Source organism: Macrobrachium rosenbergii, chromosome 11 (genome assembly GCF_040412425.1).
Source record: "Macrobrachium rosenbergii isolate ZJJX-2024 chromosome 11, ASM4041242v1, whole genome shotgun sequence".
NCBI classification, from domain to species: domain Eukaryota; kingdom Metazoa; phylum Arthropoda; class Malacostraca; order Decapoda; family Palaemonidae; genus Macrobrachium; species Macrobrachium rosenbergii.
In genome coordinates this window covers 40,557,882-40,581,564 of record NC_089751.1, presented here as the reverse complement: position 1 = coordinate 40,581,564, position 23,683 = coordinate 40,557,882, and the positions used below count along the sequence as shown (strand labels likewise).

Sequence of the window (23,683 nt, the reverse complement as noted above, 5' to 3'; positions counted from 1 at the left end):
CAATCTTGTGAGAATAAATTAACTTTTTACTATACTACATGGTCATACTTTCAGCTCATTCAATCTGTTTGCAAGAACAACTCCTTAGTTTTGAGTATGGATCCAAATCTGGATCTAATGCCCTGAATTATTGCTTTGTGGGAAGAAAGTTCTTAATATTATTACCAGTCAAAATTTTGGACTTTGTTTCTTTGTGACACAGGTCAATTAATCAGATCATCTGGCTTCAGTGTTTTACTCAATGTGCATTTAAGAGCCATTTATTGTACTTTGCTGCATTCACACACAAATATTTCATCATATACATTTTCTTGTCATGGAATTGTGTGGGCTACTGAGGTAAGTGCAAAATATAACACTAACATAATGAATAATTTTGTTTGTTTTTAGGTATTTTGTGCTGCAAGCCTTCAGTACTCACCCTTGACAAATTTTTAGCATAATGTTATGAACTACAAAAATTTTGAACTTCTAGAATGCCCTACGCTACTGTGCATTTCTTAGAAACCTTAAATTTACAGTACATTACCTGATATCCTTGCAAACTTCATTTATTTTGCACTAGCTTTTTCTTAGAGTAAGGGTGCTGCTATTTCATAATAGAAATTACAAAAAAATTGTTGCTAATATTAAAAGGTTTATGATTACTGTATTCATTAATATTTTATTAGTGATAAGCCTATATTGCTCAGCTAAGCAAATCCAGTACACAGTACAACGTAAAATATTCATGGCATCAATATAATAAAAATAATTATGCTACAAATAAAAATTCAGAATACTAATAATACAATTTAAGTAATGCAAGAAAGTAAGTTTAGAGTAACTACTTTTCCTACATAACCAACCTCCACTAGAAAGAGCATCTTCAATAAAATCAGCCCCAATAGTGAAAAACTGTGCTATATTGGCAGTTGGGATGTCAAGCAGCTTCATTCCCAGATACTTGATACCAACATCTTCATAATATACTCCATCTGTGTCCACAGTTGCAAATTTATTGCCCTGGGCTGTGTTTAGAACATGGGTAATTCCAACTTTCTGCAGATAAGCCTTGTCTTTAGCAGCCCCTCTGAAATGCAACAGAAGAAAAAATAGATGAATCACTTGACTGATAAAACAATCAATTCAGTCTTTAGAAATTAACTTTGCCATTTATTAAAATCTAATATCTGTGACATTAAATTAAAATCTAATATCTGTGACATTAAATTAACAAGAAAATTATCTAAATTACAGTGCATGTATATTTATAAATGTAAAATTACATACAAAAGCCAACTGTCAAAGCTTTCATACTCCAAGCACTAGTCTACAATTTTAAGTTACTGATCTTATACTATTATCTTTCTGGCATTGTACAGTGTGAATCACTGCCACAGTACTGTATTACCAAAATATACTTTAATGAAACTGAACTTGAGACTGCACTGTCTGAAGGGATATGGACATTCAAGACCCTCAGTTGCTTAACAAACCAAGTGTTTTGCTGCAATACCCTCAGTATAATTTCCAAGAGTAATCAGGATTAGGCATCTAACAAACTGAGTGGCTGATTCTATTGCCCTAACTGTATAAATTTTTACGTTGATAAATGTGTACTGTGGATACCAGTACTTGCGTCAAAGTCTAAAGATCAAGTAGAGCAAAACATCAAAATGACAATGACATTCTCCCCCTCTTTACTAGCTAATATTTCTAGTTAAAATTTTGAATACCCCTTATATAACTGTTTATGAACACAAGTTATCTTGAGTTGACATTTAGACATATAATGGAAAATGTTAAAAGTAAAATCAACATTTACACTGGAACCTTGGTTCTTGAATCTCTCATCCTGAACATTCAGTTCTTGAACATACTCAAGAAAAAAACTGTCTCCACTGTTGAACATATCCTTAGTTCCCAAACAAGCAATTGCAGTTTTCTGGAGCAAGTACAGTACCAGTTTGGAAACTGTATGAGATGAGGCCCTCAGTCAAATTTGCCAAAAAAGGGTAATTGAGGAAGTAACAAAATCTATAAAGATGAATTAAATGATATGGATGAAACTGAAGTGAATAACTGGCAAATAAGCACTGCAGGCAATAAGCTGAACCTTGATTGACATTCTGGTAACACTTGGATTTCCTAATCATGAAAATATGGCATATATTATTAAATGGCGTTCAGTGAAACAAACTACTGTATATTACTATTACAAGAAAGCCTACTTTGAAATTGTTAGAAATAAGGTCTACTAATATCAATATACAGTAGTCAATCTAGCTGTACTGAACAAAAAGATCTGAAGTACAAAGATACTTACATGTCACCAATGTACAAATTTGGGTAGCATTCGTCCATGCACACTCCTAGAGGGAACCTGGACACCACTTTATCTTCATAGCCTGGAAGTGGCTTGGAAGCAGGCTGAATCTGATGTATGGCAGTAAGCAACTCTCTAGATGTTGTTACTTTCTTGATCCCAGCCATTACTCTTGTAGCATTCAAAAGATTCTACTTCCAGGTAACTTCTTATTGACAGATATGTAAGAAACTTTGGTCCTGGAGTGCTACAGCCTTTTAATGGAAGATACTCATGTTACATTAACAATGATATGTTAAACATTTTCCAGTAGTAACAAAATATATGAAAACGGAGATTAATAAGTCCATATGGTTGGTCTCCTATTTTTAACCATACACTAACTTAGCAACATAAATTATAATCCCAAGTATTGGAAACACCATCCATCATCCTGACTGCAAAGGTTTTCTAAAATTATATATGAAGACACTATTTTCAGATAAAATGTAACAACAATACAATAAAAAACTTATGTGCTTTCAGGTTTCTTAATTAATTTATAATTAAACTGACAGTACATTACATAAATCATGTTACAGTTCCCTAATCAGTTCCTATAATTTCCTCTTTTATGAGACAAGCTCAGATATGGCGATTACCTAATCTAAAGTTTCTTCATTGATAAATCTAGTTTTGTAATAAAAAAAAACCATGGTAGAGTTGAGAGCAAGGTTATCATCACCTTGCGGTTTTACCTATTACAATCACTATTGTTTTTTTCTTCCTGCTAATCCATAAACTGAAGGCATGGAAGCCTGGTAAAAAATTTTCAAATTCAAAACTCTTACTGTACTGACTAATTCATCATGATATTCTAGGAAACTCATGACACAAAGACAAAGGACTAAAATGATACTTTACACCTATTAACAGACAAATTCAAACCAAATTTTTGGACCAGACTACACAATCTTAGGAAGAGTATCCAACCTGGAGTCCACTGTTTTTTCTTAGATATATAAGCCTGAAGTCTTTAATATGGATATACCTTTGGTGAAGCTGGTCTAGTCATAGAAGCATGGAAACAATGTTGACTAACAGCTGGTAGGTGAATATGTAGTGGGGATACAGTCCAATAACCTGACTACTAAGACCACCCTTTCTTCAGCAAACAGGGATGAATGTGGGGAGTGTTAGTTGTAATTCGGGTAAAAGACTTGAGGTTTGTGTGCCTGGGAAAATGCATACTGTATAGTCTTCAACTTGTGATTAGTTCATACACGAATAAAAACCTTCATCTTATATATGTTGACACTTTTGTGGGGGAAGTTTTGTTTCTTGGAGAAAGACTGGTATGTGTTGTTCTAAAGGAATCTGAACTAGAGGTTATGAACCTCTTCCATGTCCCTTACAGTTTATGCCTAGGGTAAGACTTGAGGGACAGTCCATCACCACCTGGAAATGCCAGCTTCCTGGTAAAGTGTATGAGCACAAGAAGGTAGACTCCTGTAACCTCCTCTACCTCCTGGCATTGAATGGAGAAATAAGGTCCTGTGCCAGAGTATGGTTACCAAGTCAAACCATCCTCTAGAAATGGTTTAGGAGAATCATGTCTTTCCCCATTTACAAAATGGGAAATCAAGATTGTTAAGTAGCATAATCATCATCCAGGGATGAATGATGGCACTCCATACTCCCCAGTGCCCTTTGTTAGAGAGGTGATGAAAACCATACATTGTCAGACCTAAGTCTTTGAACAGGTACTCAAGTTTTTTGTGGCTCACCTGCACCTCTCACACCAGCATGAACATGAGTTGGGCTATTCAGTTAAGTAGGCGCATAGGAGGGGTTGAGACCCAGCTTCTGATGTGTATCTTCTCCAACCTAAGCCCAACCATCAACCTCAGGTGGGATGCAAACTTACTCTCAAATGAGTTTGGAAAGCTAACCAGCTGCTCAAGAAACCACCGAAGGGCCAAGGAATAGAGATCAAGGGCCTATAGATGTCCCTGTGTAGAAAAAGGAAGGGACCCTGTCAGTTTCCTACCCTCAGTACCTAAACCGAAGTTCCATTTGAATAAATTTACATGTAACTTTGAACATTATGTGCCACATTGAGGAGCAAAATGCCTGGGAGAGTCTGCTCAAAGGACAAAGGGGAGTTGCCAAACTTGCCTTGCACTTGGCTGGTGCCTAAAAGAGGAAGCAGTAGGGGCACTGCAGCCTAACAGAAGTGCTAATTTAGTTCCAGCTGTTCTATGACTAATTCCCCAAGAACAACAACAGGGCAAAACTTCCCTATGAGGAGATGACTGATGTTCCTTTACACAGACTCCCTCAGAGGCTTATATGCACCAGGGTGAGACTATAGAGCATAAACCACATCCCAGTCTGAAGGCCTGAGTTCCATAGGTTAGGCAAAACTGCCCAAAGCTTCTTGTTAGCATGGTGACCTCCATCTAGGAAGAGAGGTCAATGATCTTCAGCAGTATTTCAGGATGGGGAAAAGCTTGTCCCAGTGGAAGTGTAATAAGAAGCCTCAGTGTTTCAATGAAAAGGTTTACCAGACTGGGATACACTTGGCTTCTGGCAAACAAGGAACCACCAACAACTGCTAATTCAATGGACTAGGCTAAACAAAGGAAAGGCCTAGATGCTAGGATTATCCCATGGCATGGGTATTTACAGGTGTTCTCCAGTGTCTCCCATTCATCTGAAATGGGAAAGTAGAATACCGAAAGCTTCCTGTTTAATTGGGTGTCAAACAGGTCAGCCACAAATGTTCACCAAACCCTAACAGCCCTCCCACTCCAACCCTATGACCTGCTTCTGGTGGATGAACTTGTCTGTCACTATATTCTGATGGCCAGGTGTGTCTCTGGCTGACAGCTCATTGGGGTGATAAACCCTCAGTCATGCACCTGGCTTTCCAACTAGCAAAGGGAGAGGGAGATAGTTCCCCCTTTGCTTGTTGACATATGCCGTGAGAGTAATAATGTCTCTCATCAGTGACCCATCAACTGACCCTGAAATGCATGCAGTACCAGAAGAGCGGATTCCTTTCTTGAACAATGTGCAGATGAGAATCATTTCATTCGTACATCCATTTGGCAGTGGCACCAGTTAAAGCCACTAAAGTTTTGGCTACAATAACCACAGCCTTAACTGTTGTTTCAACAAAATGGTCCATATAGCCTACTACTACTACTACATAAATAAACCAAGAGTTCACATAATGTGTATGTTCCCTTGCTTGGACTGAGAAGTCTAGTCTATGACCTCACAAAGAAGGGTGGTGTATAGTCACAATGAAGGATGAATGAAAAGGATGAATTATCTTTGAATGTTATATAAATCAACTATAACACTGGCCTTTAAGATGGCAAATACTTGCTTTAGAATAAACATCACAGGATTTTTGGACTACATCTCTAGGTTAGAAACATGCCATTTTTCTGAAATGGGGAATACAGTAGGTGTTTTGTTGTGACAAACAGATTGAAATACAGTATTGCTTTTATCATAAACTCTCAGTTATCTCTTGTATATACTTTCAATGCTGTTGACTACCAAAAAACATTGGTTCTTACTTTCATGTTAATATTGTACCAATTTGCTTACATTATGAGGTTTGCAAAAAATTATTTCTAAGTTCATTGTTATTATTTGATGCTATATCCAATTGTGCTTCAGACCTCTAATGCAATAACAAAAATTATCCCATGAAGTAACCTCATTTTTAGACACTGCTTATAAAGATAATTATACTGGGACTTTCAGCATTTACATCCAATATATCAGCCAGTAGGACTTTTAGAGAGACCTTTTGCATTTCTGAAGATTTGCTATTTACAGTAACACCTCAACTTAACAGACTTTTGTACTTAATTGCTGCAATATTATGATTATTTTTTTACTGTGATACATTTTAAATAAATTTCTTAAATTGAATGTTTAGTTTAAAGTACATACAAGTTAATTTAGGTCAGGAACTACTGTAGGCTATGTGGAACTGCTGTTAGTAATAAGGTATCTACAGAAAATTCAAGTTCAAGCTGTGATATAGGGTCCTGTTACTTACCAGAAAGCCAGACCCCCAAGTGTTGAAGTTGAAGTGTTACTGTTTTTACATTTAACTGTGAGCATTTTATTAACGTGGTGCCGCACGAAGGCTTTTCCACTTGATAATTCAAGATATACTTAAACATAAAAACATTTCAACTTTGATAAGGAATTGAAACTTTTTGCAAATTTCAGTTACACCTTTACTACCATTGCCATATTATGGTGTTCACAAATTGGTTATCAGTTTATATTTTATATGTAATTATTTGCAAGCATGTCTTCTGCAGTCTGGCACTCTACTGTATTACTAAATTGGGTATAGTGTAATTCATTGCCCAGCAGGTGAGTGGCTGAGCCTCTGAGCCATCTTTTATATTAATATATTTATATTTACTTGTATTTCATGGTATATTTATATATATTCATAGTGTAAACATTTTCAGCTTATTTGTGGTGGGTTGGTTTCTGCAGTCTTCCCACAACCATTTTTACTCTGTTGGGTATGAGAAGCAGGAATTATGAAGGATGGGGAAATATGTACTTATACATTATATCCACATGCACCTTTTCTATACATGTATTGTGGTCAATCCAGTGTTTCTCCTTATACTTTGACAATCCTTTCTTTGCTTTCTTGTCAAATGCATAAGAAGGATATAGTGACTCCTTAAGTACATCACAATTTGCTGTGAAATACTGTCTTTTAAGAAGTGTACCTTCTTTTTATTTCCTACTAATCATACATTACTTAATTTTATTTCCCTTCCCAATTGAGATTTGTAAAGGGTTTCCACAAGGCTGTGGAAAACTCATATGATGTCCTACCGTGGCACACTGAGCACTGTTTGTGCAAGTTTACTCCTAGTTCTAGAAGACAGATATCTATGGGGATTTGTTTGGTCTAGCCCATGAGTCATGGCCAAGAAAATGCTCTACTTTAGTAGTAGACAAAAATAGCTTCTTCCCTAAAAACACAAAGTTGTCAACAAAGAAATATTGATGAGCAGAAAGATTTCCCTTATACAACAAGTCTCAATTGACAGCCTAATCTATTGCATGTCCAAAGTTGATCCCTTCCTGGGTATATAGTACCTGCTTGTGCAATAATTTGATTTGCTTTTTTATTGAATACTTGCTCCATAAAAATATTTAAAACTGAAATCTGACAATGATCTCCTTAACTGGAGTTTTGGAAACTGCATGACTTAAGCATAGGTGCCACTTATGAGGTCCTGAGTATGGCATCAGTGCTGATCATTAACCAAGCAATGACTGAATGTGTTGGGAACCTTCCAGTGAATTCTGAAAAACAACCTTCCAGTGAATTCTGAAACACTGTTTTGTGAAGTGATTAAGTGTACTGTGTTTTCATGGATTGGAATATAAATTAGAATTTAGGCCAACGGCCATGCTCTGAACCTATGAAGTCATTCAGTGCCGAAATTAATGTCGAAACAATTGCTGAGAAAGGGTGGAAAGTAAGGTGGAAGGATGTCGAAACAAATGCTGAGAAAGGGTGGAAAGTAAGGTGGAAGGAAGGGAGAGGGTGGAAAGTAAGATGAAAGGAAGAGAATATGAACAGAGGTACGGTAAAAGCAATGAAAAAGGCTGCAACCAAGGATTGAAGGGATGCTGCAAAAGAAGCTTAAGTAATGCCTACAGTGCACTGTGTGAGGTGCACTAATGGGACTACCCCCTGAATGGAACTGTACTGTAATGTCGCAGTCATGTCCCAGGTCTGGGTGTAGGCTGAGTGTGTAGGCTATAGAGTGAGGCTTCCAACCCTAAGGTGCACAAAAGCTTGACTCTTGAGGTGAATCTTGACACTGTAATACAGGTACCTATAGCAATGAAAGGCCATCTATGCTGATCATTCTTGAGCCAGAGAATCACCATTATTCATCATTCTTATGATAATGAAACGTTCATAAGAAACAAACCCAATCCCAGTCATCAGTCATTCAAACCAAGAAATACTTAAGGAGACTTAAACAAAACCCACAGCAAAGAACCGCACTAGACCTATGTTCAGCAAAGCGAATGAAGAAAAAGTGACTGTTAGTGGACTTCCTTATTACTGAGTTTCAATGACTACATCAGTTTTTGATGAAGGTAATCCATGTAAAGACAGGTTTGTATTCTGGTAAGAACAAGGTACCGTCACTGTGCTAAAGGGAAAAATGAGAACCAATCAGCAGCTAAAAAGAGACTGGAGCTCTTGAGGATTGAGTAAAATATAAATGTGTTGACTTGTAAGAGGTGCAATCTGTTACAGAGCAGCTTCGCTTGATGATTAGCCTTATCACTAACAGTAAGGCAGTTTGGCTTTGGGAATTTGTCTAACCAACAAACACTAGCACAGAAAATGTATTTGCAAAACATCTTGCATTTTTATGAACACACCTAGGCTATGCTATCTAAACTATTGTATCCAGGAAAGTTGAGTCTTATGTAATTACATTACACCTCTACCACTAATTTTTCCTTCTCATCAAGATACTTGCTCAGTTACTGGAGAAAGATGAATGGTTAAATTCCATCTGCTCCAATTCCAGATTCTTGTCATTCTCTTACTTCTGAAAAGCTCAGTTTCTTGAAGTGAGGGGGAGGGGGGTAACCTTTCGGTGCACTTTATAATTTTCATATTCCAAACCTCACAACTCCCAAACAGTACAGCTGTGTGAAGTGTGCTGATAACTAACCTAAACCTCCTATCTCCTGTAGTGTTAACTGTGCATGGCATTCTTATTTTCCTACTATACTATTAACATATATACTGTGCCAAATAAAGTGCATCTTCAAGCTGAAAAAAAAAATTCAACATTAAGTACTTATGGAGACTGATACCTTTCTGAAGCTCAAGCTGAGAATCCATGCCAGATTCTTGGAGATGTATTTGGTGCTGGATATGCTTATGTTGTTCACGTGAGCATGTATGTATGTGAGTATATATTGATACACATGTTTTTATATATTAAATACAATCTAACAAGGGCTACTGGCCCCTGATCTTTGATGTCATGTTGGCAGAGAACTTACATCAAATGAAAACCTACAAGGCAAATGAAAGTTGTTACTAATACTGTAACAACTTTCTCAAGAAAAACACTTTTAGTTATTAAAGATATTCTTAGTGACTACCCCAAGACTAATGAATAGTCTTGTGAAAAAACAATGTTCAGTTCAGAGAAGAAACATTTTGTGAATGGGTTAAGGTGACATTACCTAAAATTCTTAACTGCAAAACTCGCAATCCTTTCCCAACCATGTCCCATACCATTACAAAAAGTGAATGTCAAAGCTTCTGTGCACTGAAATTTAATGTCTTCCTATTTGTTCCAGAGTTGTGTACACTATGGTACCATTTTTTTTTTATTTTCCCAGTGAACTGGAGATCTGAGTTCCATCTTTTATATTTTTCTTATTCCCTATCAACTGACAAACCTCTACTAGCTATTGGTATACAATAACTGATTTTAAAATGCACAGTTTCAAAATGGCTGGTATCCATGTAACTTGTCCATTTGGGGATCTAAGCTTTGGGAACAAACGTACTATATAAGTAATGAAGTTGTCCCTCATAATCAATTCTTCCTATCTAAATATGTAATTACTTTACATCTGCATCCTTCTGTAGTTGAAGGAACAATGCCTTCAAGCCTTCACCCATGCAGTTAGTGACAGTAGGATTCTACCAAGTATACCTATCAAGTAATCTCATCCCAAAAATTCAAATTACTGTACTGACATTTTGCCATAGACAATGTTTCAACCTTCTAACAATAACATGAGTAGCTAAGTCAATGTGACAAAACTTTTTGTTATATGCTGCTTTTTATGAGATTAAGAATAAAGGATACAGTTTCTCTGACAGTTTAGCCAATGATCATAAACTGAGACAGTTTATGTGGGTTACAATGCCTCTGCTTCTATCTGTGCCTAGGATGATTACTGTAAGCTCTTCCATGACCAGTAAATTTTACAAAGTGCTCATGACAGCTTACTTTGGTATATATACTGTATTTAAAATTTTTGTATCTCAGTCTGAACATCTCATCTGTATCACTTGAATAATGGCAGATTTATTGCTTGCTAATGATACAACAATTACAGCATAGCCTACCTGATATGTGCTTACACATTACCATTTTTAGCAGCAAGTCATAAGAAGCCTAGCCTAGGCTAGTGTGCTGCCATCTGTATATCCTTAACAGAATGCTAAATACAGATTTAAGTGCAACTATTTATCCACAGGAAAAACATAATGAGAGCCAAAAATGAATTAATCCAAGAATTGGGCAATATCATAAAAGAGGTAGGCTGGGTAAAAGAAATGATAAATTTTATTAAGCTTATTACTTATTGGAATTTTAAAATACAAATTTACAAGCTAAACATATGAAATAATTTAGGTAACTGCTTCTGATAGAATGGACAGTAAATTAACAAATATATTTTAACTTTCCAGAACCTAACAAAGCTTTGTTGGTGAACCCCTGGCTGATTGAAGGCTTTGCTAGATCTGTGACTTCCTAATATGACCCCTGGTAAAGTCGAGAATAGGGCAGGCTAATGTCAAAACTACATAGACTATTAGATCAAACCCTATACAAAATTTTCATTACATGCCTAACCCATTGATTTTTCATTTATATGGCAAACATAAACAAGCAAAATTTATAGCTTCTGCCTAGACAAACAAGGCAACTCCATTTCTGGGGCGTAAGTGGGGTAAACATAGTAGTTTAAACTGATGGGATAAAAATAACATGACTAAACATTACATACGGCTCTTAATCAAATACTAAAACCATCCCACATTCTGTGGGGGGGGGGGTTGCCCAGTCTTATCTCAAGAGCAACACATCCCACAGTCTATTTCATTAACTATATTTTTTTCATATCCACAGAGTGTAGGTGTTTATCCTCATTGCACCTTGCAGCACTTGACGGAACACAGTAACAAACAATGCACCTTCACCTTGGACGCTGGCCATGAATCTAAATCCCACGGCCAAGTTAAATAAAGTCCCGGGTGCTTTATCTGTCTAAAAATAAAGTGAGACATGTCAGGAGAACTTTAGTTTTAACTCTATAAGCTATTTGTCAGCGGCGAGATATGCCCCTAGGCTAAGATACATTCCATTCTGGTAGGCTTGTTAACCTAAAATAATAAAATGTCGACTTTTTAATGTCAAGTGCAACCCATTAGATTACGCCACACGAACATGACAGCCAAACAAAACACTGACTGGGGAAAACAACACACGAAATTAGAAGAAAAACACTTCATGCAAAGATAAAAATATACTCTTTACCCTCCTTTCCGAATTCAGTCTCCTGGTTGTAACGAAACTGCAGTAAGATTCGTTACAACGAATTTTAAGATTATAAATCTAAACACTTACTGACACACGTGAAATTAAAAGCCACCTAAAAATAGTTCCTAGTTCGTCGTTTAACTTTTCACTCTGACAATCCTACTACTACTACTACTAATAGGTTTCGGATGGAGAGTTCCGAATCAGAAGTATTCCGAGACTTCTGAACTCGCCATGACTCATAAAATGTCGACAAACCAATAAAAAAAATAGTCCTTTAACATCAGTTGGGACGAGTATTATTCACAAATAAGGACTGTTCTCAGTTGTGCGAATTATCCAGTATTTTTAGACAACACATTCTTCTAAGAACTTAATACGACAATAATTCTACTTGTTGATTCGAGACCAAATGCACTAGTTCTCAACAATTCGATACAGTTCGAACTACTGTACTCTTATTATAGTTGACAGCCCGAGCGCATGCGTCGATTTATTTTTGACTTTCTTAGCGAGTCGAACTGTTGCTGATACTTGTTAAATAAGTATTATGCTTTTTTCAAAGATAAAATGATAGGCAGACATGTTCGAAATAGTAACAAATGATGAATCAGATCAGTTTTGTCTACGCTACCGTAAAAAAGCTACCTTGTCTTTGGTGTATCAAGTGACAATTCTGGTAATGACTCGTGCCATCCCATGCCCCGAAAAAAAAAAAGTGTACGGCACATGGTATTATAGCTAACTTATAACGAGACTTATTTGCGTACAATTTAACTCATGTTTACGCTGCTTGCCAGGAGACTAGCATCCGACAAACCGTTACCTTTAATTTTTCCACACTAAATTTACAAATAAATTTGTACAGCTGCCTCGGCCCATAAACTTTATTGCTGTAGATTTACATAATTCAAGGATTTACAGAAAGATGATAAGTTTACCCCACAATTTAGTGAAGCAATACCCTGTGATTTGACTTCTGAAATTCAATACCAATTGAACATAATTCTGAAGTGTGGAATAAGATTGACACAAATAGCGGGCGAAATGTAAATAGCCTTAAAATCGTCGTGATCCCTGAGTGCTGAGCTACTCTCAGATTTTGATGTCATCCACAGTCCCTAGCAAAATTAATGATGACGCTTGCGACAAACGTGAAGAATTTCTTGAAATCAAAACATATAAGTGTTCCAGATGAATGGATAGAGCCATGCCTGGAATTCATTCAAATGGACAATCCTGGAATAAATGTAAGTTAAGCCTTTTGTTTTGATAGTTGACGTGAGCTGCTCTTGGCTGCAGCTACTAGTCGAGGCATAGACCTGTCAGTACACTTCCTAGGCTGACTGTTAATTGCGTAGTAAACTAGGCTCTTGGCCAATGTCATAGTATTAGGTAGCCTAGGCTGGGTGTAACCACGATGCCATGTTGGGGATTTTCGGGGGTGTGGGGTGGCGAGGCGTTATGATGTATCCCTGTTGAAATCGTTGATCTGCTCTTGGTCCTAAAAAGGTTGCAACCTGCGGAAGTAAGCCTAAAGTCTGCAATATTTTGCAAATTTTACTGAGGTTTTGGTATATTTTATTTTGAAGGCAAATGTGGTAGGCTATTGTACCTCGGTGTTGCTCGACCACAATGCTGCTTTTGATATAGGTGTTCATAAGTTATTTATGAATTTCCAGTCAATTTATATTACTGAAGAAGCTTGCTCATTATAGAGCATTAAGAAGTGGAGTACCACAAGGAAGTATGTTGGGTCCAAGTTTGGTTTGTATTTCTAAAGTTGGATTGTTAAACATATTACAAGGACATTGGGAAAAGTTCTGTTTGCAGATTACTGTACCCAATTTTATTTTTACATAAAGATATAAATAAGAAATGAAGTTCTTACCAGCATTAAGGTGTAATTTAGGAAGCTGCAAAATATTCTAGATAGAGCAACAAGATTAATGAAGGTGTTTTATTGTTTGACAGGATTATGCCTGTATTGTTTGACTTGCAGTGGCTGTCTATCTTAGCAAGCAAGAATATTTAAAATATGTGTAATGACTCGCCAAACTATCAAGACTGAGTGTCCAAAAGATTTGGATGACTTGTTGCGTATGCTACAGCCAGTGGATAGAGTCAACACAAGAAGAGCTACAGATGATCTCAAGTTATTCAAACCATGATGCAATTTGAATGTAGGCTTTAGAGGTTTTAATTTTGCTGTTCCAAGACCGTATAATAAGCTCTCACTTGATATCAGGAGGACTGAAAATGTTGAGCCATTCAAGAAAAAATTTAAGACGTTGCTTCTTCTGAGTGCTATGACATTGTAGATTTTACAATTGATGTAGAATTTGCTGTATAGAAACAAATCTCAGAAGGTGTCTGCATTATTATATGTATGACAAGTTGAGTTAGCGGGTCTCACAACAACTTCAGCGGAGTGAGATCCTAGTTGAAAAAAAAGAAAGGAATCAAGTGACAATAAGAGAGCATATCCATGTATGTAAAGAAGACAGTTTTTTGTATATCATACTTTATAAAATAAATACCATTAAAAAGCATTATTTTTCTCAAAGGTTGTACAGACACTTTTTCTAAAATTATTTGTAAACAAATAATTTTAGAAAAAGTGTCTGTACAATGCAGCCAACTGTGGTGTGATATACAGGCGGTCCCGGTTTCTGACGGGGTTCCGTTCTTCTTGCGCCAGCGTCGTAACCGAAAATCGTCGTAAGCCGGAACATCGTCGAAAATCGTCAAAAATCATAAGAAAACCTTACTTTTAATGCTCTGGGTGCATTGAAAACGATGTAAACTGCATTATTATTGAGTTTTACATCAAAAAAACCTTCAAATTATGATTATTCTGCCATTTTGGGGCCAATAACGCGTCGTAACCCCGGAACATGCGTAAGCCAGGAAATAATTTCTGATGAATATATTTGAAAAGCGTCGTAACCTCGGATCGTGAACCGGAACCGTCGTAAACCGGGGACTGCCTGTACTTATGTATGTGATTGACTTCTGCAATATTTCCCTGTTTAACTACAAAAAATCATATAGTTGAAGGCAGCATATGTATAACCTATCCACGTCCAGGTCACAAGGTGGGAAGTTATGAGATCTAACCTAATACTTGAGACTTAACCTAAGCCAGATAAAGATTGTGGTGGCAACAACAAACCTCATGCATTTGTAACCCATTTGGCAGGGCACTTAACAATAAGCTAGGGAGCATTCAGGCCCCCTAACCCAGGCGAAGCAAGAACTAGGGTGCTGACTGGTTAGGCTACCACAAATTTAGGTTAGGTTGGTTTAGGGTATTGTGTATCCCTGTGATTTTCAGTTGTGAATATTTTAACAAACTTAACATTTTCCTAGATGTAGTTTCACACAATCCAGATGCTTTCCTTCATTATTAACTATGTACTGTTGGAGGTTCTGAATTATGATTTTATTTAGGTGTTTTTGGGGTTTTAAACAATATGAACTATGTCTATTAGAATTTCATACCTACCTGAGTTTGGTGGTCAACCATTCTAAGTAAGAAGCAATGGATTGCAGACAAAAATAATAAATGAAGGCAGCCAAAAAGGCAGTTTGTGTATGCATAAAAAAAAAAACCATTGAAAATTCTAACCCCATTAATGCAGATGAAATGATTTTGTTTTAGGAATATTAAGTGTGAATGAACTTGTAATAACTAAAAGTGTAGAAGGTATTTAAATTTTTTTAGTCAAACCTTGTTTATTTTAAGCTACAGTATTATACTAACTTTCATTATGTCTTTCAGATGGGCAACACCAGGGTGATTTATGAGAAAGTTTATGAGCAGTGGTTACATTCAGATTTAACAGAACTAGCATCCTGTTGTCTTCCATTTGGATTGGTTCAAAAGAGAAACACAATGCTAAATGGTCAGTTTGTTCTACAGGTAAGAACTGCATATCGTGGTTTAGATTTACCAGTTAGTTGGTCAGCTAAAAGTAGATAGTTTGAGTACTTACTGATATCAGATTGCAATTTTAGTTTTGCTTTGTCATTAGCTTTATCACAGGGCATCCACACAGCTGCCAGAACACTCGTTGTTCCCACTGGAATAACCTACAAACCATTGCTTTATACATAGGAGTATTCCTGAGTGTGAGTTTGAGATGTTCATTGAAACATGGTGACAAGGTGGTTAATTGGAGGTAACCAGGCAAGCAGAGAAAGTACCCTACACACTTGCTCTAAACCAGTATGTTGTCTTTGGCTGAGGTGGATGTTAGAAACTGTATTTCTTCTGCTTTGATATGTTTGGTGTTTGTGTCTTTTTTACACTATAGTAGACATAAACTAGAAAAGTGATCAAATGAGTTGTGAAAGACTTGCAGTACAATAGGATAGGGAGGGTTCATTTTTGGAGACGTGATGGGTTGTATTGAAAAAGTAATTTTGCTTTTTACTGTGCAGTATTTCATCACAAACCATTACTGAACAGCCTCAGTAGCTATTTAGGTGGCAAGGTATCTGTAGCTGTTGCTCCAAGTAACCTAAATAGCTTTTGATGTTAAACATACGAGGGGTTGGGGGTCAGTAGCCTTCGAATTTGTCCCGGAATTCGTGGATAAGACTCAGAATCCATCAGTTCATGATGACAGATTTGAATCCCTTTCTATCCCTTCCCTTGGGGATTTTGTTGACAACGATCTGGATGAATTACTACTTTGTCCCATCAGGGTGTTGAAGACTTTTTGTGAGCACAGGCTGGAAAAAGAAAGTGTGTCCAAGAATACCATCTCCTTTTGGCTATGTGAAGTAATTAGGCATGCCTACAGTGCTTTTTCAACCTCTAATGCTGACACAGTGCATGCAAAAGCACATGATGTTAGGGGATTAGACCCCTCCTTGGTATTCTAAAAGGACCTCTCTGTTCAGAGGGTTTTGAAGGCTGGTACTTGGCTTTGTCAAAACACCTTCACAACCTTCTATCTAAGGGACGTTGCCCACAGGTCCTTGGACATTTTTTCCTTTGGTCCGGTGGTGGCTGCTCAACAAGTTGTGTAGCTCATCCGGTGCCCATAGCAGGACAGTTTGTATCTTACCTAAGATGATGGTATGAAAGTGAGAGTGATTGAGATGACTGGTCTTCCTCCTTTTCCCTTCCCCCTTTCTTCTCTACCAGCGGGCAGTAAGAAGATTGATCCATCTTACGCTGGAATTGGTTAGATACAGGGGAGTGAGTAGCCTTGCTGTTTGAGTATATTGTATTATACACGAATATAACCTTCCAGTAGCAAGTCCTTCCTCTCTCAAGCAAGAAGAGAAAGGAATGATAACAAGCAAGTCTAGTGGCTATCATGGTTGGTTATCTGAACAGATATAGATCTTTAACTTCTACCTATGCAGTGAACCTTCACATTGTATATTAGCCCAGTAGTCTGACTTTTTGATGTCCTTTTGTCTAACAAGTTAGAGGCTTGCGTCTCCTTCCTGTGCTTTCACTTATCCAGGAAGTGAGACAAGATGTGCTGAACCTCCAGTTTGTTCATGACTTTTTCTCCCACCAAAAGTGAGTCTGTCCTTACGTTAAGACCCAGGTTTGTTCCGCAAATGAACAAATGAGAAATTTTTAATTTGTATTTTTCATAGCTAACAAATCTGCAGTCTTAATGTATACTGCCCACCTCTAGCCGCCCCTCCTGGGCTGGGAGAAACTGAACGTGTCAGGGGGTTAGATGAGGTCGACGGTTGCCTCCTTGTTCATCCCGATGACTAATCCCCGATGCCACCAGTTCCTTGCATCACATATTTAATTGTTTTTTACCGGTTTCTAGCAGGAGCTAGAAGATTTATTCTTATGTTAAGATTGCAGGTTTGTTAGATATGAAAAATACAAATTAATTAAAAATTTGTCATATTTTCATCTCAGAACAGCTTTGGTTGACAATGTTTGTACTTTGTATATCATACAATTTTTGTAATAATTTTCTGCATTTCTTGTTAGGCAGGAAATATATCTCCTATAACATTTTTGTACTTTATGCCAAGTGTAATTTGACGTAATAAAGAAATTTATTTTAAATTTAAACTATTTACCTGATGCTTTTATAGAGTTAACTTGTTGAGTCTAGTGATTTAAAAAACCTCATGGGTTAGACCAGAAAGCTCTGTAGTAATGTTTGCTGCGAAATTATTATTATTGAGAGAATTTATGTGGTTATGTCAGTAATACTGAGATTTTCATATGGAGACATGAGTAAATGATATAAGGGCATTTTTATTTCCTAGTGAGACATTGATTGGACATTTTATATTCACAAGAGTTTGAATATGACAATCCCATGTTTCTTACATATAATTGGTATGAAAGTTTTCTAGTCTCTAACTACGTATTTTGTCATTTCAGGTCAATCAGATACGCGATATTGGCCACCCTGCATATGTGCAGTTACAAAAGTTACGCAAAACTGAAGGGGGAAATGCAGCGGTATCAGCAGACAAACAGTATCAAGTATGATTTGAGTACTGTACATGTTTGTATTGAGCATTCCATGTGTAGTTGCAGAGGTACAAAGTAGGAGAGATTACGTAGACATATACATCATAACCTTTGCTCAGCATTAATAAGTACAGCAAAATATAACCTCATTTACAAGATCTTTTTGAAGTTTTATATTAAACAAACCATTCCCTTGGAATGCCTTATTATTTGGATTGAATCTTACCTACTGTAAAAGTTAGCTTTTATCTTCGTACCATTTGGTGCTATTGGCATTTAAAAAAAAGCAAAATACGCTTGGCTAACCTGCGAGGACTGTCACTCTAGTCATCTGTTTTCCCACCAGATGGTCACCAGATGGTGCTGGAATGTTCACGTTCTTGTCATATTTCTTGCTGACCTTTTATACGGATGGTCGGATCGGCATTTATAATATTTTGTTGATTTCTGGCTAATTTCTCCTGTATGGTACTGTGCTTGTTTCTGTTTTTGCATTATGTCATCTATAACAAGCAGAGATGAAAGCATTAGGCTTTACAGTGCAGTATAGGAAAGACTGTGAAAACTGAATGTTTAGATTTTGCAAGATGACGTTGTAGCCTATGTTGGACTAGCTACTCTGGCATGTGGGTGGTTTTCTTGATATGTAAGTTAAGTATACCTTAGTTTAACCAGACCACTGAGCTGATTGACAGCTCTCCTAGGGCTGGCCCTAAGGATTAGACTTATTTTTACGTGGCTAAGAACCAGTTGGTTACCTAGCAACGGGACCTACAGCTTATTGTGGAATCTGAACCACATTATACAGAGAAATGAATTTCTATCACCAGAAATAAATAAAACTCTAATTCTTCATTGGCCAGCCGGAGACTCGAACTTGGGCCTAGCAGTTCTTGATATGTAGATTTTGAGTGATCTGATGAGAGGATGTAAATTTTGTGTAGTATCGGAAGATGTTAGAGGCTGATATTTTTACGTAAACAATTAGTTAGGGGACACCAGAAGCCTACCCAGTATTTTCCTTTTGTCATCTGGTGTTGCTTCTCCTTCTCCATTAACCTACCTGATAGCCTAGGCTAATTCTCTCTCTCTCTCTCTCATTCTGCTTTGCCCTCTTTTGCTCTGTATGTGGTTCAGGAGAAAAATAATTTTTGACATAGATTTTATTAATTAGGATTTCGATTGAAAATATTGGGACCAAGACCCCCCCCCCAGTTTTCGTCCTTTTTCGGTTTCCCCAGCGAGAGAGAAAGTGTTGGAGCCTTGGCATCTGTCTGTAGCCCACCCTCTGGACTCCCCTGCATCAGTTGGTTGTCTCCTTGGACAGGGAACGCGTCCGTTTTTCCCGGTTCGGGTTCAGCACCAAACTCCTGGAGTTTAGTGGTTGACACTTGTGTTCGCTGGCTCTGTGTTGCCAGCTGTGACAAGCTGAAGTCTGCTAAGCATAGTGGTTTTTTTCACAAAGTTGGCAGCACTGGGCCTGGCTCGTGTAACATCCCTTGTAGAGAGAGAGAGTGATTGTGATGCATGTGAACTGGTTTAGTTAGAGTTTCAGACGTACAGTATTACGTTTACCTCAGTACAGTAAAACCCCGTATTTGCGGGGGATGCATTCCAGATTCCCCCCCACAAATAGTTAAAATCTGCGAATACTTGTTACCCCCCCTCTAAAAAGGCTTATAACTGCCTACCTTGAAAGTTCAAATACCAAATGTATACTTCAAGTACCATCCTACATCAAATATACCTTAAATTATTATCCTATTACTGTGTTAATCCTTGAAATTATATTATTAATAAAATTTCAAAGTCATCTTAAACATTAGTACCTTTAAAAATATGTAGATACGCACTTTTAATCCTTCCAGCCAAATCAGAGAGAAAGAGAGTTACTACTACAATTTTCAAGAGGCTGAGAGAGAGAGAGAGAGAGAGGAGAGAGAGAGAGAGAGAGAGAGAGAGAGAGAGAGAGAGAGAGAGAGAGAGAGATTATTTGTTTGTTTTTGTGTCTTCCAAAGATGTATTACCTTTACTCTACATTTTTAAAATACTGTACTGTGAACACACACACACATACAAGCAAACAGTATCTTTTCCTGAGAGAGAGAGAGCTGAACTAAGTATCTATTTATCTATCTATCTATCCATTTCTCACATTCTACCCTTTGGAGAGAGAGAGAGAGAGAGAGAGAGAGAGAGAGAGAGAGAGAGAGAGAGAGAGAGAGAGAGAGAGAGAGAGAGAGAGAGAGGAGAATAACTCCTTACATTATCAGAAGATTGAAATCCATGAGCTTCTGAGGTCAACATTTTTTTCCCTCCCGCCAATATGTCAAACTGCCAAGTAAACTGACATTTACCCTCCCCCCTCCTTTCTCAAGTCGAGGATAAAAATTGGGAATTGTTGTTTGTTTGTTTAAAATGTTAAATAATATACTACACAAATGAGTAATATTATTATTATTATTTTATCTTATTAATCTTATTAATATTTGGAAATTAGTACTTAGTAGGTAAATCATTTGTTTATCATACAAAAGAAACATACATACATATTCTTGTCGGAAAAATTCTCTCATCTAAAGAAGAGAGAGAGAGAGAGAATAATTATTTTTATTATTTGTTATTTAATCTTATTAAACTTGATATTAACATTTGAAAATTAGTACTGTAAATCACTATTTTATCATAAAATGTACCCTCTAAAAATGCTTATACTGTACTATCATCCTGAAACACTTATATATCATTTTATTATAATTTCACTAGTACTTTAATATACTTTTAATATTTCAGTAGTATCAATTCTGAGCATCTATCTTTGCTTTCATTAGGTCCAGGTCCGTCCTGAATGGGGGGGAAAAAACCGGTTTCTCTCTCTCTCTCTCTGAGTTACGTATTATTTAATCTTACAGTTTTATTATTATTATTGTTATTATTATTATTATTATTTATTATTATTATTATTATTATTATTATTATTATTATAATCTTAATAATATTTGGAAATTAGTATATGATTTTTTTATCATAAAAAATATATTTAGTCATGAAAACAACATCAAAATACACTAATTAGTGAATATTTCTCTACGAAAAACTCCACGAATTGCAGAGTTTTTCGTAAATAATTTATAGGTATGTTCCACAGAAAATCCTGTGAATCAGTGAGTCTTGTGAATTGTGACAACGCGACCATGAGGGTTTACTGTAGTTCTGACCCGCATGTCTGTTCGTTTGTTATCTGTTGTTCCCCCTATCGTCCCCAACCCTCCCCCCCTCTTGCGCAGTTTTTCCCCTTTATCTCCTTGTATTCATCACCAGGTGACAATTATTCCTTTTTGCTAGTGGCTCTTCCTCTTAAGTATACCTTAGTTTAACCAGACCACTGAGCTGATTAACAGCTCTCCCAGGGCTGGCCCGAAGGGTTAGACTTATTTTGATGTGGCTGAGAACCAGTTGGTTACTTAGCAACAGGACCTACAGCCTATTGTGGAATCCGAACCACAATACACCGTGAAATGAATGTGTGTCACTAGAAATAAATTCCTCTAATTCTTTATTGGCTGGCCGGAGACTTGAACTCCGGCCTAGCAGAGTGCTAGCTGAGAACTCTACCGACTCATCCAACGAGGAATTTATGGCTCTTCCTCTTCCGCTGTCTATTTAACTAGAGCAGTGGTTCTCAAGTTTTTTTGGTTTCATTACCCCCAGCAGTGGTGTGATAGATCACCATTACCCCTACCCCATTCCTCTTCAGTTATGTGAAGTTATAATATAAAGGAAAGAAAAATTTGGAACGCTTAATTTCTAATGCATTTTATATGTAAGTAATTAATCTATCTACTTCTGTATTTTTATGAATTAATTTATTCATTTATTTAATATTAAGTATAAATTTACTGAATTTTACTCCAGAGAACTATTACTTTTAGAAAGTGCCTCGTTACCCCTCTTAGTATTTAGCAGCCTCTCTGACTGTTGTCACTGTTACGTGATGACATCAATCTGTGCAGATGACACTTGACTGTTGTCAAGGTTACGTGATGATGTTATACAAGAATCCTCTTGCTTCTCCACCCAAATACCAGTTCCCCCATCCAGTATTTTCACCCAGCCTTACATGTCATCATTACTCATGTTCCGGGCATATTTCACCTCTTCCACCTCAGTTCCTCTGTTTGGACTTGAGGAGTTTTCAACCGTGTTTTGGTTGATTCTACTTTAGTACTTAAGTGGCGCATACCTCGCTTTGTTCTGTATTCTCTTCCTTTTGCCAAATTTCCTCCGTTTACTTCTGGCTTGGCTCCTGTTAAAACGAGTAAGAAATATTAACTCTGATTATGGTAGGGTACGTTCTCATGAAGTAGAGCCGTTGGGAAATGGATGAACAGATGTAAGAGAATTACTAACTGTTTAGTGTTGAATACCTCTGCTCCTAACACGAGCAGTGTTTTGTACTTGCTCTATGTTTGTGGAGTGAGCTCTTAGGAACCAACCAAACTAGAAGATGTGCTGGCATGTCGCTGGCTTAATCTATTCTTCAGAGGCAATCTCAGAAGTGTCTCTTTATGCTGGTTCTCGGATGCTACCGCGTCTTTTCCAGTTTTGAAACTGCTTAGAGCTGGGCTACGACTTGCTTACGATTATGTTTTTTCACCTTCCTCTGTTCCACTTGCACAAGTGTCTAGTTCTTTGACCAAGGAAGTGGTCTCTTCTATAGGTAAGGTAAATTTGGCCTAATTGTGAGGTAAAAGTACCTGTGATTTCGGTATTTTGTTCTAGCAGTACAGTTCTATTATTGCAAGTGTAATACTTCTATGTGATTATGTTATTTTATGTATTATATATAAATATGTATGCATATATAATCATATATGTGTAATGTTTTTGCATGCATGTGCAGATACGTATGTACAGTAAACCCCCCGTATTCGCGCTCTCACGATTCGCGGACTCACGCATTCGCGGGTTTCTCTGTAGAACATATCTACCCATTATTCGAGGAAAATTCTCCCATTCGCAGTATTTTTCACTGAGAAATATTCACTGATTACTGTATTTTCATATAATTTTCATGAATAAATGCACTTTTTGTGATAAAACTATTAAAATACTCAGGTGTAAGCATTTTCACAGGGTTTTTCTTGTGTTTAAACTATCAAAATGGCAGTTCTAAGTGTTTTTAGAGGGGTTTTGAGTACTCGCGGATTTTAGCTATTTGCGGGGGGGTGTGGTACGCATCCCCTGTGAATACGGGGGTTCACTGTATAAGAATTGACGTATGTAGATACATATAAGATGATTATAAATATTAGTCTTTAAGAGTCAGAGTTTTTTAATGATGCACCAGAGCTATAAGCTTGCCTTGTAGACCTACTTCTGAGGCTATGAGAAGAATGTCTTATTCCTTTTACAACTCAGTTTTTAGTAACAGAAACAGTTGTGTAAATTATATTAAGTAGCCCTGCTCAACCACTTTTTTAGACAGTGGCCCATCATGTCTACTTAACCCCTAAGTGTTTAAGGCCATCA

The 23,683-nt window shown here is 37.0% G+C and overlaps 2 protein-coding genes across 11 annotated transcripts in view; one reads left to right on the top strand and one right to left on the bottom strand.

The window, feature by feature from the left end:
- The window catches only part of LOC136843350 (dual specificity protein phosphatase 3), a 52,184-nt gene extending 39,896 nt beyond the window's left edge, over positions 1-12,288 (bottom strand). For 2 of the 7 annotated variants that reach the window (XM_067111651.1, XM_067111650.1), the window contains exons 1-3: positions 11,764-11,894; positions 2,309-2,562; positions 849-1,072 (exon numbers count right to left, since the gene is read on the bottom strand). In XM_067111651.1, coding sequence (XP_066967752.1) covers positions 849-1,072; positions 2,309-2,475 — 391 coding nt within the window. In that variant the 5' untranslated portion in view covers positions 2,476-2,562; positions 11,764-11,894. Of the gene's footprint in view, positions 1-848; positions 1,073-2,308; positions 2,563-11,673; positions 11,895-12,070; positions 12,109-12,132 lie in introns of those variants that run through there. The other 5 variants (XM_067111655.1, XM_067111654.1, XM_067111653.1 and 2 more) reach the window with 5 other exon arrangements.
- The window catches only part of LOC136843348 (recQ-mediated genome instability protein 1-like), a 96,297-nt gene that overhangs the window by 37,244 nt on the left and 35,370 nt on the right, over positions 1-23,683 (top strand). For 2 of the 4 annotated variants that reach the window (XM_067111646.1, XM_067111647.1), the window contains exons 3-4: positions 15,461-15,601; positions 18,059-18,163. In XM_067111646.1, coding sequence (XP_066967747.1) covers positions 15,461-15,601; positions 18,059-18,163 — 246 coding nt within the window. Of the gene's footprint in view, positions 1-12,657; positions 12,927-15,460; positions 15,602-18,058; positions 18,164-23,683 lie in introns of those variants that run through there. The other 2 variants (XM_067111644.1, XM_067111645.1) reach the window with 2 other exon arrangements.